At 47.2% G+C, this 13,761-nt stretch overlaps 1 protein-coding gene across 3 annotated transcripts; it reads right to left on the bottom strand.

Annotated features, from left to right (window-relative positions):
• Positions 1-409: 409 nt before the first annotated feature.
• Positions 410-12,289, bottom strand: Trim10 (tripartite motif containing 10). Of its 3 annotated transcripts, XM_070024310.1 has the most exons (9): positions 12,067-12,289; positions 11,455-11,976; positions 9,465-9,560; positions 8,628-8,858; positions 7,379-7,401; positions 6,952-7,067; positions 3,964-3,996; positions 1,169-1,389; positions 410-704 (listed from the first exon to the last, which is right to left on the bottom strand). In XM_070024310.1, exons 2-9 carry the CDS (start codon positions 11,881-11,883, stop codon positions 564-566), a joined length of 1,290 nt encoding a protein of 429 aa, XP_069880411.1. In that variant the 5' UTR covers positions 11,884-11,976; positions 12,067-12,289; the 3' UTR covers positions 410-563. The 3 variants fall into 3 exon arrangements, with proteins under 3 accessions (XP_069880411.1, XP_069880410.1, XP_069880412.1); XM_070024309.1 differs by having other exon boundaries at positions 11,455-12,289; XM_070024311.1 differs by having other exon boundaries at positions 1,214-1,389; positions 11,455-12,289.
• Positions 12,290-13,761: the final 1,472 nt, after the last annotated feature.

Genomic DNA, 13,761 nt, shown 5'->3' with positions numbered 1-13,761 from the left:
CTCTTTTTTTGTTGTTGTTGGTCATGGGACTTGAACTCAGGGCCTGGGCACTGTCCCTGAGCTTTTCTGCTCAAGACGATATGCTACCACTTTGAGCCACAGGCTCTACTTCCAGTTTTCTAGTGGTTAAGAGTCTCACAGACATTCCTGCCTTGGCTGGCTTTGAACCGTGATCCTCAGATCTCAGCCTCCTGAGTAGCTAGGCTGTCCTCCCTTCTTAAGGTGCTTCTTGCTCACCATTTGAGAGAGAGGGAGTCCCCCCTCCCTCCAAACAGAGCTAAGCCTCCTCCTCCAGGCTTCCATAATACCCAGTGGGATCCCTGACACAGAAGCACACCATGCTGAAATGTCCACCTTATCTTCCCCAGCCTCCCCAGAGATTCCTCATATATAGGACAAACTTTTTTTTTCCTTTTTATTTTCAAATCACCAATGGCTCACACTATTAGGTTCATAGCACACAACAAATGCTTCTTGAAGACAGGAGTCAAATAAATCTTTGGGAAGAAAAAACAAGATAAAGAAAGGTGATGTATATGTATATTTTGTTTGTTTGTTTGAAATCATCCAAGGCTTGGTCTAGAATCCAGATCTTCTGATTCCAAGTCTAGGCCTCTCTCCTGTACACAGCAACTTCTGTTCTCGCTGGGAATGAGAGGAGCGGGCAGCAGCTGAGTCTGCAGATGCCTGCGCATCTCTGAGCCCTGGGGAGAGGTTTGATGGTGTGACCCCAGCCTGTCTCCCCATCCCTTGCCAACAGTCACCACTGCATTGTCCACAGAAGTCATTTCTATCCCAAGTCTTCCCTGTGACCCAGGCAGGGTTGAAATCCACACCATACTTGACTAGAGTTTGGGGTAACTAAACCCTTTCAGCAATCCAGGGAGAAGCTGGACCCACGGCCCCAGAGCCCAAAGAAGGGGAAGACCCCCCTAGTGAAGGAGGCGGTGAAAGTGTAGATGTGCTCCTGGGTGACGGCGTTGGCGAAGGTCACCCAGCCCACCTCGTAATCCAGAGACACCCGCACCTTGCGAGGCTGCTCCTCCAGGGCCAGCCGGGTGGGGAAGGAGCCCAGAGCGGAGATGAAGCCCCAGGCCAGCCGGACGGCCCACACCCCCTCCTCTGGCCGCAGTCGAAGCTCCCCCTTCCGCCGCACCTCCTCACTCACCACACCCAGGGTGCAGCTGCCCCCGTGGGTCAAGTCCACACCCACCACCCACGAGTGTCTCCCCGCTGTGAAGCCACTGTGGGCCAGGACACAAGTAGCCCGGTCAAAACGCTGGGGGTTGTCCGGTGAATTCTGCCATTTATAGGAGAACCGAGCCCGCCGGTGATTTTCAGACAGAAGGAGCTTGGGGTGGGAAGTCTGGGGGTCGAGAGAGATGTGAGCTGTCGGGCGAAAGAATGGAAGAAATAAAGACATCAGCTGGTGCACGGTGACGTTCAAGGGCCCAGAAAGCGCCCTCCATGCCTACCTGGGCATTCCTATGAAAGCACCTCTGAACTTGCTAGAAATACTCAGAATCTGCGTGTCCAGACCCCACCACATTCCTGTTGTCTTCAAGAGAGCTGCAAATTGCCAGGCACTGGTGGTTCACGCCTGTAATCCTAGCTACTCAGGAGGCTGAGATCTGAGGATCGCGGTTCAAAGCCAGCCCGAGCAGGAAAGTCCATAGACTCTTATCTCCAATGAACCACCAGAACACCGGAAGTGGCGCTGTGGCTCAAGGGGTAGAGCACTTGCCCTGAGCTGTCAAGGATAGGGCCCAGGCCCAGCCTTCCCTCACACTCGCCTCTGCCTCCTCCAGGCTCTATCTCAGAGGCAGAGACTTTTCTCCCCTTGGTCTCAACTTCTTGATTTCACCCCTGCTTTTTCCCCCAGGACATATTTACACATCCTTGGTTCCCAGAAGACTCTGCTCATGCACCTATTCACTCTGTTTTAGTCATTCTGAATAGAATTTTAGATGCCTACTTTATCTTTTCTCTTGTTTGAGTGCTGGTCCTGGGGCTTGTATATAGGGCCTGAGTGCTGAACCTGAGCCCTGTTGCTCAAGGCTAAATGCTCTACCACTTGAGCCACAGCTCCACTTCTGGCTTTCTCGATGATTAATTGGAGATAAGAGTTTCACAGACGGGGCTGGGAAGGTGGCTCAGTGGTAGAGCGCTTGCCTTGCATGCCAGAGGCCCTGGGTTCGATTCCTCAGCACCACATAAGCAAAAAGAAAAAAGCCGGAAGTGGCACTGTGGCTCAAGTGGTAGAGCGCTAGCGTTGAGCTGAAGAGCTGAGGGACAGCACTCAGGCCCAGAGTTCAGGCCCCACGACAAGATCCCCCCCCCAAAAAAAGAGTTTCACAGACTTTCCTGCCCCAGTTGGCTTCAAACCATGATCCTCAGATCTCAGCTATGCCTCCTGTTTAGCTATGGGATTACAGGTGTGAGCCACTAGCACCCAGCCATATTGTTATTTTTAGTACCTATAAATTGAGAAAAATCTATAAATTCAGCAACCCCATGAGTCCCTAGGGTCTTTGGTTGGTAGATGGGGAACAATGGCCTTGAAGGAGCTTATTGTGTTTATTCCTGTCTCGTCCCCAGGCGGCCCTCCTGTCATCTATCATCTGAGGGAGCAGGTGCCCCTGATGGTTATGGGAATGGGATTCTAAACTCAGGCAAGTTCCCTCATCCAGAAAGTCTTCCCTGACCCACTGGGTCCCAATTTGATCCTATCTTCCTTTCCACTGAACATGTGCACAGCAGAGCACAAGCTTCATCAGGAAGGCATAAGCCTGTCCTTTGTACCCAGTTCTCCTCAGGACCTTACAAAGTCAGTGTACTCTATGGAAACGCTTATTCTTATGGGGATAGGTATTGGGACTCATGTCCCTTGTATAAATGAATGTAATATGCCCAAGCCTCAGTATCTCATGTCTGTTATCCTAGCAAGTCAGGAGGCTGAGATCTGAGGATCATGGTTTGAAGCCAGCCCTGGCATGAATGTTTGAGGTTTTTATCTCCAATTAAAAACTTAAAAAGCCAGATATGGCGCTGTGGCTCAAATGGTATTAACACTAGCCTTAAGCAAAAAAAAAAAAAAAAATCTCAGGCAGGGACAGGGCTGGGAACATTGCTTAGGGGTAGAATGCTAGCCTTGAACAAAAGAAGCTCAGGGACAGTGACCAGGACCTGAGTTCAAGCCCCAGGACTGGCAAAAAAAAAAATCTCAGGGACAGTGCCCAAGCCCTGAGTTTAAGGCCCCAGTATCAGTGCATGTGTGCGTGTGCACGTGCACACACACACACACACACACACACACACACACACACACACACACCATAATGTTTACATATAACCTCCATATATTCTCTCATATACTTTAAATCTCTGGATGATTTATATTATTATAATGCTACTATAATATTACATTATAAGTATTATAATACTTAAATGTAAATGCTATGTAAATAGTTGTTATACTTTATTATTTAGGGAAAAATGCCAAGGGAAGGAATGTTTGGCTTTGTTTAATACAAATATAACTTTTTTTTCTGGTCATATATTAGCATCACTGGGGTTTGAATTCAAGGCGTGCAGTTGTTTGGCTGTCACTCTACTACTTGAGCCACATCTCCAGCCTGTCTCTTGACTATTCTCCCCAAGCTGGCTTTGAACCAAGATCCCCTAGATCTCAGTCTCCTGAGTAGCTAGGATTATAGGTGTGCTGCTGATACCCAGCCTGAATGTTTTCTGAGGTCGAATGTAGAATCTGTAGATATGGAGGGCTACCGTGGGTGTGCACATGTATATTTAGACACACAAGTGTATATGGCATGTATATACATAGGTGTACCTATGACTTGAGTGTGAGTATATATGACTACCATATTGCCTGGTGTAGATGGGAATCTGTCTTTCCTTTTTAGGGCCTCCTCACTGTCTCCCATCCTGATGGGGGCTGCTTACCTGGCTCATAGTCCAACTCAAAGCAGAGTTTCTCTGTGAAAAGGAAATAATAAGAGAAGACTTCATTAGTGTCAAAACCAGAGAAGACCCCTCTCCTCATCCCCATCCCAGATAAAGGAGCAAAGCAAATGGAAGCTACAGTCATCTTGATCTTGACCAGTGGTTCTAAACTTGTGCGGGCATCTTAATCTCCTGGAGCTCCTACCACCATACCCTGGTTTCAGGTGTTCCTGAAAATGTGGGGTGGGGCTGCAAATGTTCAGTTCCAGGGGGTATTGATGCTGCTGGGTGGGGTTCCATTTTGAGGCCCACTGCCCCAGCTCTGAGCAAGCAGGGACTATGTCTCCTTTGTACACTTGTAGCCACAAAACATGCTAAGCTAGGCATCAGTGGCTCATGTCTGTAATCCTGAGATCTGAGGATCACAATTTGAAGCCACCCTGGGCAGTAAAATCTACAAAATCTACTTAATCACAGAAATCTACTTAAGCACAGAAAAAGCCAGTGCCCAGGCTCAGAGTTCAAGCCCCAGGACTGGCAAAAAAGAATATGCTAAGTGTTAAAGATCCATCTGCTTAATGGATAAGTAAGTGGACTCATTCATTGTTGTACTTTAAAATAATTTGAGATTAGGCAGAAGTCAGTCTTTTTCTCCCATAATATTGGGGATTGAATCCGGGGTCTGGAACATGCTAAGCAAGCAATGTACCTCTGAAGCCATGCCACCTCCTTAATTTGGGGGTTTTTTAGTTCATTTTGATAAATTTTTTTTTTGGGGTCCGGTTGTGGGGCCTGAACTCTGGGCCTGGACACTGTCCCTTAGCTCTTCAGCTCAAGGCTAGTGCTCTACCACTTGAGCCACAGCACCACTTCCGGCTTTTTTCTTTTTGCTTATGTGGTGCTGAGGAATCGAACCCAGGGCCTCAGGCATGCAAGGCAAGCGCTCTACCACTGAGCCACCTTCCCAGCCCCAAATGTTATTTTATATGATCAGATGCATACAGACGTTGCACCTTTGTGTTCCTCTACTAAGAATATCCTCCCTCAGGGAGGTGGGGAGGGAAGGGATGGTAGGGGAAAAACAAAGAGGAGGTAACAATGCTCCATAGGAAATGTACTCATTACCTTACTGCAACCCCTTTGTACACTATTTTTACAATAAAAAAAACATAAAAAGGAATATAGTATTAAAGAAAAATGGCAAAATTTGGAAACTGGAATTAGAAATTGGAAAAAAAGAATATCCTCCATCCATCTACCCCTTTAGTTTTGTGTTCTGTTTCTAAAATAGGGTCTCATAAACTCTTCCTGGCCTCCGGAAATCCTCCTGACTCTGCCTTCTGAGTAGCTGGGATTATAGGTATGTGTACCCCTCCCCATCTGACTAGTCAACCTTGGAATAAGGTGAAATTTCCTTTCCTGCAAGGTCACTAGGAATGCTAGCAGGAAGTGGACTTGTGGGGAGCATTGTTCTACAGTGATGCTTTTGAGGGTGGACTTTTAGAAATAGGGGACATTGCTGGGCGCTAGAGGCTCACGCCTGTAATCCTAGCTACTCAGGAGGCTGAGATCTGAGGATCATGATTCAAGCCAACCACGGGCAGGAAAGCCTATGAGACTCTAATTTCCAATAAACAACTAGAAAACAGGAAGTGATGCTGTGGCTCAAGTGGTAGAGCATTCGCCTTGAGCTGAAGAGCACAGGGACAGTGCCCAAGCCCAGAGTTCAAGCCCCTCGACCAACCAAAAAAAACAAAGAAAGAAAGAAAGGAAGGAAAGAAAAGAAATAGGGGACATTATTTACAATTTCACAGACTGGGGAAGGGCAAAAGCCACATTCCCTTCCAACTCTCATCCCAGCTTTTCCTTTCCCTCTCCCATCACCCTTTCCTGTTCCCAGAAAAGCCACAGTTCCTATACAGACAACCCAGCCCTAGGAGCCACATGAACAGAAGGAAAGAGAAAGAGCAAGCAAGGCATTAGTCAGATACCAGAGGATCCCTGTAAATACCATCACTGGCTACTGACTAATGGTGTTTATCAGAAATTTATCATGAACTTCAGATTATGCTGTGGGCATTTTAATTTTTTTTTTTTTTTGGTCCGGTCATGGGGCCTGAACTCTGGGCCTGGGCGCTGTCCCTCAGCTCTTCAGCTCAAGGCTAGCACTCTACCACTTGAGCCACAACGCCACTTCCGGCTTTTTTCTTTTTGCTTATGTGATGCTGAGGAATCGAACCCAGGGCCTCATGCATGCAAGGCAAGTGCTCTACCACTGAGCCACCTTCCCAGCCCCTGGGCATTTTAATTATTGAGAATGATATTTTTAATCTCCCTCCCTTTCTCTCTCTCTCTCTCCCTCTCCCTCTCCCTCTCTCTCTCTCTCTCTCTCTCTCTCTCTCTCTCTCTCTCTCTCTCTCTCTCTCTCTCTCTCTCTCTCGATGTGTGTGTGTGTGTGTGTGTGTGTGTGTGTGTGTGTGTGTGTGTGTGTGTGTGAATACTGGGGCTTGAACTCAAGGCCTCAGGCTCTTACTTGGCTTTTCTGCTCAATGCTGGTATTCTACCATTTGAACTATACCTCCATGTCCAGATTTTTGCTACTTATTTGGAAGTAAGAGTCTCTAGGATCTGCCTTCCGAGGCTGGCTTTGAACCCAGATCCTCAGATCTCAGCCTCCTAAGGAACTAGGATTGATTACAGGCTTGAGCCACCAGCTGATTTAACACAAGCATTATCTTTTACATTGCTTAATGCCAACTGATGAAATTTAATTATTCTTCAAATCAGTTGAACTTTTTTTCAGAAATGTTCACTTTTATTGTTTTTCATATTGTCATATTATTTTCAGAGTCAGCATTTATCAAAATTCTCAGATAACACAGTCAAAGCATGGAAAATATATAAATATTCACCACTATGGGGAGTGGAGCAAGAAGGCCTTTCCTAAATCCAGGCTGTATGGCCACCTATGCTCCATGGAGCTCTTACCCAGAAACTTCTTCATCTCCCTTTGCAGCGGGAGGGCCTGTTGGGGGAAGTCCCGGATCCTCTGGCCCAGCTCAGGAGACACAGCCTCTGGTTTCCGGCACTTTCTGGTTTCACATCTAGGGGCAGAGAAACAATGGAGTCTAGGAATTCTTCTCCTTAGTGATGCTTGCAGAGCTAGTTAGACATCTACTCATAAGGCTGAGGTACCAGTTCAGTTCCCATGGATAGCCTTCCTCTAGGATGCCCAGCTGCTATATAAGATATGGGTACTTGCAGCTCTAGATGACAATGCATTTGGATGTGTGGAAGTTTATGTGTGAATATATGTCCTTTACACAGGATGTTGTATATTTATATGGCAGTAACTAGAACAATGGGACATATCTGTATTTATGTGGAAAAAGAAAATGGACATCCTATGACTTACCTTATTAGAGTGCTCCTGATATCCTAGATGGGAGAGAAAGAGTTTCAGAGTTTCAGGGTTTTCCTCCCTTCCTCCCTCCCTCCCTCCCTGCCTTCCTAACTTCCCTTCTATTTTATAATATTGGGGTTGAACTTAGTGCTTGCTAATACTTGACCATTCCAGCCATACCACCAGTTCTTTTGCTTTGGGATTGCTTTCACATTAACTTTGACCAGGCTAGCCTCAAGCCTCAATCTTTCTGGCTCTGAGTCCTGAGTAGCATGTGCCACTATGCAAAGCTTTCCTATTTTTCTTATGTTCTTATCCTTGGACATTTCAGAAAGGGACACCAGATGCATAAAGGTCAGATTGTTAGGGTTTACCAAACCTTGGGGATCAGAGTCCAACTCCTTTACTTTATAGACCCAGGTGATGAAGGGACCTGTCTCTACTAGTTAGAGGCTAAGTTGAACAAGTCCCACTGAAGTCTCCTGTTTCTCCATCCCCAGTGATTTCCCCTAAATCTTGCCTTCAGATGCTTCTGATGCCTTGCTCACAGCCCAATCTCTCTCCTCCAGTTCAAAGAATTAATACAGATCAGGAAGAACTTTCTGACTTGTAGAAGGGGTCACTCAGGATAAAGAACAATTTGTATTGGAAACAGCACCTGGCATTTGTTTACATAGTACCATGTGTATATGTGTGTGTGTGTGTGTGTGTGTGTGTTTGCACGTACATGTGTGTGCACACACATGCCTTAAACTCTCACTTGGCTTTTTCACTCAAGATTGGTGCTCTACCACATGAACCATACTTCCTCTTCTGGCTTTTTGCTGGTTGACTAGTTGACTGGAGATAGGGTCTGTTAGATTTGTCTGCCCAGGCTGGCTTCACACTGAGATCCTCAGATCTCAGCCTCCTGAGTAGCTAGGATTATGGTGAATCACCAGTACCCAGAAATAATTAGTATTTTTCAAAGTGCTACTTCCATGTGCATTTTACTGATGGATCCTTACAGAGGCCCCACGAGATGGTTAATAGAGTGACAGATGTTAATCCATGCTGTTTAATACACGTGGGATGGGAAGACAGACAGGAAAGCACAGAGACCAGGAACTCATGAAAGCATGGGCAGAAACTCGGGCCTCTGGTCTCATAACTCATCTCCTATCATGGATGCAGATGTGTGTGAGTGAAGGAGGCACAGTTTAGCCAAGGAAGATACAGTGATTCCAGGGACCACAGGGACAGGGGACAGCTCAGGCCTCACCGTCAGGAGCTCCCTTGCCGGTCTCTCATTCTTCTCCTCCAGTTCTTCGATCAGGGCACTGAACCGGCAGATCTCCCTAGAGACCAGGAATTCTAACTCTTCCTGTTGCTTCAAGATGTCTCCATCCAGCCTCTCCAGCTGTGTTAACAGAATGCCCTGCTGTTCCTCCAGGAATCGGCTTAGGTGGGCAAACTCAGAAATCACCTGCTGTCTTTTGGTAGCCACCTGAGTCTGAGAAGACAGAGCAAGAGACAAGGAAGATGTCGCTCTCACCTTCACCAGGACTGCCTCCTCTTCCTTCCCTCCCTCTCCCTCCTCCTTCTTCTTTTCCTTCTCTTTCTTACTTCACTCCCATCTCCCTCTTGGCCTAGTTCCACATGCTCCCAGATTGGGTGGTAAAATCAGAACCTCTCCCATCTCCCTAGTCCCCAGACAGAATTAGAGTTGGCATGGCTTCCTTTCCACCTGCCCATCCCCTCTGGGGGCCAGGCAGCCCAGCATTGACTCAGCACACCATCTGGGAGCCAGACAGCCCAGCATTGACTCAGCGCAACGACCATAAAGGGGCAGGGAGGGAAGTTGGTTCAGAGGACGTGCGAGGAAGGCCTGGCCCTCTGCCTTGTAGGGATCACACACCACGTGCACAGCACTAAGCCGCTCCTCCAGTGTGATCTCATTTAATCCTGGTAGCAGGATGAGGAAGTGATTTCTAATCTCTACCAACAAGTTCAACTGAAGTTAAGAGTTGCTTGAGGCTATGCAGTCAGTTCCAGAATCGGGACTCAAATTCAGAATGATGTTTCCCAGAGTGAGGGTGAATTCTAGACCTGGACCTACCAGGAGGACTTGTATCCTTTTGCTTTCTCTTGATTGGATTTCTTGAATCTCTTCTCTCTCTTTTCTTAGATTCATAAGACACTTGTGTATTTGTTCCTAGGGGACAAAATACAAAGAAGGAAAATGATTTCTTAAGGGATGTCGTCTCGTCCAACTCTCTGCCTCTAGGAATAAAATGCCCCAGAAAAGGAATCTCTCCCTTAGCTGACAAGTTTGAGCCATCATCACCTTGACAACAACTCTTTTTTTTTTGGGTGGGGGGGTCCGGTCGTGGGGCCTGAACTCTGGGCCTGGGCGCTGTCCCTCAGCTCTTCAGCTCAAGGCAAGCGCTCTACCACTGAGCCACCTTCCCAGCCCTTTTTCTTTTTTATGTTGTCAGTCATGGGGCCTGAATTCTGGGCTTGGGCACTGTTCCTCAGCTCTTCAGCTCAAGGCTTGCACTGTCTACCACTTGAGCCACAGCACCACTTCCAGCTTTTTCTGCTTACGTGGTGCTGAGGAATCGAACCCATGGCCTCACGTATGCAAGGCAAGCACTCTACCACTGAGCCACCTTCCCAGCCCGACAACAACCCTTGGGGTACTATTCTTTTTAATTTATACTTTCCCCTCTTCAATTTTCTTTTGGGGGGGCACTGGTATTCGGGCTTGAACTCAGGGTCTGGGAGCTTTCTTTAATTCAAAGCTGGTGCTCTACCACTTGAATCACAGCTCCACTTCAGCTTTTTGGTGGTTAATTGGAGATAAGAATCTCACGGATTTTCCCTTCTTGGGCTGGCTTCAAACTTTGATCCTCGCATCTCAACCTCCTGTAGAGCTAGGATTACAGGCATAAGCCATTCACCCCTGCCCTCCCCATCCCCCACCCTGTTGGTTTTTCATCAGAGCTTTCTCCCTTTTGTATACCATTGAAGACTGCAACTTTGTTCCCCCGGTGAGTCTGTGTTCAGGTTAAATATCCTAATTTCTTTTGATTTTAGTAAGTGGTACCTAAAATCTATCTTGAGCTTGGTATGTCCTTTGCTGCGATAATTCCAACTTCCTGACACATCCCAAAGGGATACAAAATATGCAAATAAATAACCTTCCTTCTTATCTAGGCATGATTCCAAACGTGAGAAGAAACTTGGATAGTGCAAAAATGAGACTAATTATTTTTAAAAAGTAATTTGCTCTGGAATAGATTAGGAACAGGTGCACACCTAAATGCTCATCTGTGGTAGATTCAAAACTCTCACCACCAAATGCTAATTCACTAATTAAGACATCTGCACACACAGACCCTCACTTGTACCAAGGCACAATACATAAACAACTAGAACCAGCACATACTTGTTTAATGACCAATAACATTATATACCACATCTTTCATCCAACTCTACCTATACATCAACTAACATATTAATGAACAATAAGTCAAACAGCTATACACAAATACCCCCACCTAAACACACCATTCACCCTGTAGACATGCAAACATAACTCATTTATTCAACTACTATGATTGAGTTCCTATGAGCTCAAGGGGGGCCAGGAGCAAATACCTTAGAACTCAAGTCTTCAATCATAAATGTGTCGTTGTGGGACTGGGAATGTGGCTTAGTGGTAGAGTGCTTGCCTAACGTGCATGAAGCCCTGAGTGTGATTCCTCAGTACCACATACACAGATAAAGCTGCAAGTAGTGCTGTGACTCAAGTGGTAGAATGATAGCCTGGAGCAAAAGAAGCTCAGGGACAGTACCCAGGCCCAAAGTCCAAGCCCCAGGACTGGCAAAAAGGAAAAACAAGACAGAACAGAACAACAACAAAAAAAAAAACACACAAAAAACAAAGAAGTGTCATTGTCTTGCTTGCATCTGTGGCCTGGGTAATCATATAAGTGGGGAGAAAGAATTTGGAGTCATGGTGACCCCCAAACTTCATAACTCTACTCTGCTTCCCTTAGTCCAATTCTAGCTCCACCCTGTGACCCCAGGGTCCCCTCTCCTACCCTGTAGGGACCAGCCGCGTCCTCCAAGAAGCGTACTGTGTGGGTTCCATGTTCCCCAGCCTCACGACACACCACGCACAGATGTGCCTCATCATCCTCACAGAAGAAGTAGACCTTCTCCCTGTGCTCCGAGCAGATGTCTTCATCCCCAGGGCCCAGCGTGGACACCAGCTGGAGGTGTTCGATGTTCTCCACCACATTGGCCAGCTGCCAGTTGGGCCTGAAGCCCCCTGGGCGGAAAGGCTCCTTGCACAGGGGGCAGGTGAGGGACTCCTCAGACTCCGGAGCCGGGATCTCACAGTAACGAGTGAGGCAGCCCCGGCAGAAATTGTGGCCACAATCAATGGTGACTGGTTCCTTCAGAGTTCCTTGGCAGATGGGGCAGTTGACCTCATCGACCAGGCTGGTCACAGAGGCAGCTGTGGCCATGCTGGGGCTCTGAAGCCTTGCGCTTCCTGAAGGTCACCTCCGCTGCTCAGCTGAGGGGGATCAGCAGGTACACACACCCACATGTGTCCACCCCTGGACAGAAACATAGTCACACACACCTGAACAAGGTACCTGTGTGCATCTTCTCTGCCACCAGAGTCCCTCAGGAGAAGACAGACACACCTGCCAGCCGCAGAGATGGAGAAAGAGCAGCAGAGGGGGAGGGTGCAGAGGGGTTCACGGCATTCCCCAGATGGCCTCAGTTATTCTTGAAGCCTGGACACTGCCCATGGCTGGGCAGCTCCATTCACTCACCACCACTCCCAATAGAAAGAAGGTGTTAGTTATTCAGTCATCCACTGTTGACAAAGATCATTCTTGTTTGAGGGGACAGGAAAGAGACTGGCTCATGGAGTGGCAATGCCACCCCAGTCTCTCTTCAGTGCATCCAGCTGTCTCCAGGGAGATTGGCAGTATCAGGCAGCCCCGGGCCAGCCAGGCAGCAGATAGGCAAGTGTGGAGACTCAGATAAGACCTTGTGCTTGGTTGTGCACAGAATGGGCAAATTCACCAATGCCCTAGCTGGCTTGCCACGGGCTTTAAAAGAGGCTGGAATATACCCCATGTGGGGAAAAAGAAAAATAAATCATTGCCACCAAACTTGATGATGACTGTATACTTTACACTGTTATTGATATTTTGAACACATGATATCATTTCCTTCACCTGTCTGCTCTATACGATTGTGCTATTAGGCTCTCCACTTTGCAAATTAGAAATCTAAATCCTTAGATTTCTAGCCAGGTCACCTCAGCTCTCCCAAGAAATGTGAGTGGCCACAATTTACAGTCAGAGCCTTGCATCTTTTGAGAAATTCCAACCAACAACAGAATCCATGTGTGCACTTCAACATTTCTGGTCCCCATATAAGGAGTAAAAATAAAATGATAAAATGAATTTTAATAATATATCATATTTGGCCTAGTATTTTGAAAATACTATGATTTCAACATATACTTGGTATAATATGTTATCAAATGAGGGGTGTGTATGTTTGTGTGTGTGTGTGTGTGTGTGTGTGTGTGTGTGTGTGTGTGTGCACTGGTACTGGGGTTTGAACTCAGGGTCTGGGTGCTGTCCCTAGCTTTTTTACTCAAGTCTGGTATTCTACTATTGAGCCACAGCTCCAATTTTGGCTTTTTTCTTGGTTAATTGGAGATGAGTCTCATGGTCCTTCCTGTCAGGCTGGCATTGAACCTTAATCCTCCGATATCAGCCTTCTGAGTAGTTACAATTACAGACAAGAGCCACCAGTGGCAGGCTCTTTTTTTTTTTTTTTGGTCGGTCGTGGGGCTTGAACTCTGGGCCTGGGCGCTGGCCCTCAGCTCTTCAGCTCAAGGCAAGCGCTCTACCACTTGAGCTACAGCGCCACTTCCAGTTTTCTGGTGGTTTATTGGAGATAGGAGTCTCACGGTCTCTCCTGCCCGGGCTGACTTTGAACCGCGATCCTCAGATCTCAGCCTCCTGAGTAGCTAGGATTACAGGCGTGAGCCATCAGCGCCCAGCTCACACCAAGCCTTTTAAACTTGTCTGTATTTCACATATACAGTACCCCTCAACCCGAACTGACCACATTTCTTTTATTTTTCAGGTCTAAGACGAGGACTCAAATCCGGTACTTGATACTTTTGCTCATTAGCTAGCACTCTGCCAACTGAGCCACGCCTCCTACCCCCAAACTGACCACATCTCAATGCACAGTAGCCACACATGGATGGTGGCTCACCCATGGACAATGTTGCTCCAGGGCTGTGGTCTTGGCCAAGATGATGGGGTGTGGATAGGAAGGAAGTGGTGTGAAAAGGTGCATGGACAGAG

The sequence above is a fragment of the Dipodomys merriami genome, unplaced genomic scaffold, assembly GCF_024711535.1.
Source record: "Dipodomys merriami isolate MVZ:Mamm:240054 unplaced genomic scaffold, mDipMer1.0.p SCAF_16, whole genome shotgun sequence".
NCBI classification, from domain to species: Eukaryota; Metazoa; Chordata; class Mammalia; order Rodentia; family Heteromyidae; genus Dipodomys; species Dipodomys merriami.
This window is presented reverse-complemented; position numbering and strand designations above follow the sequence as displayed.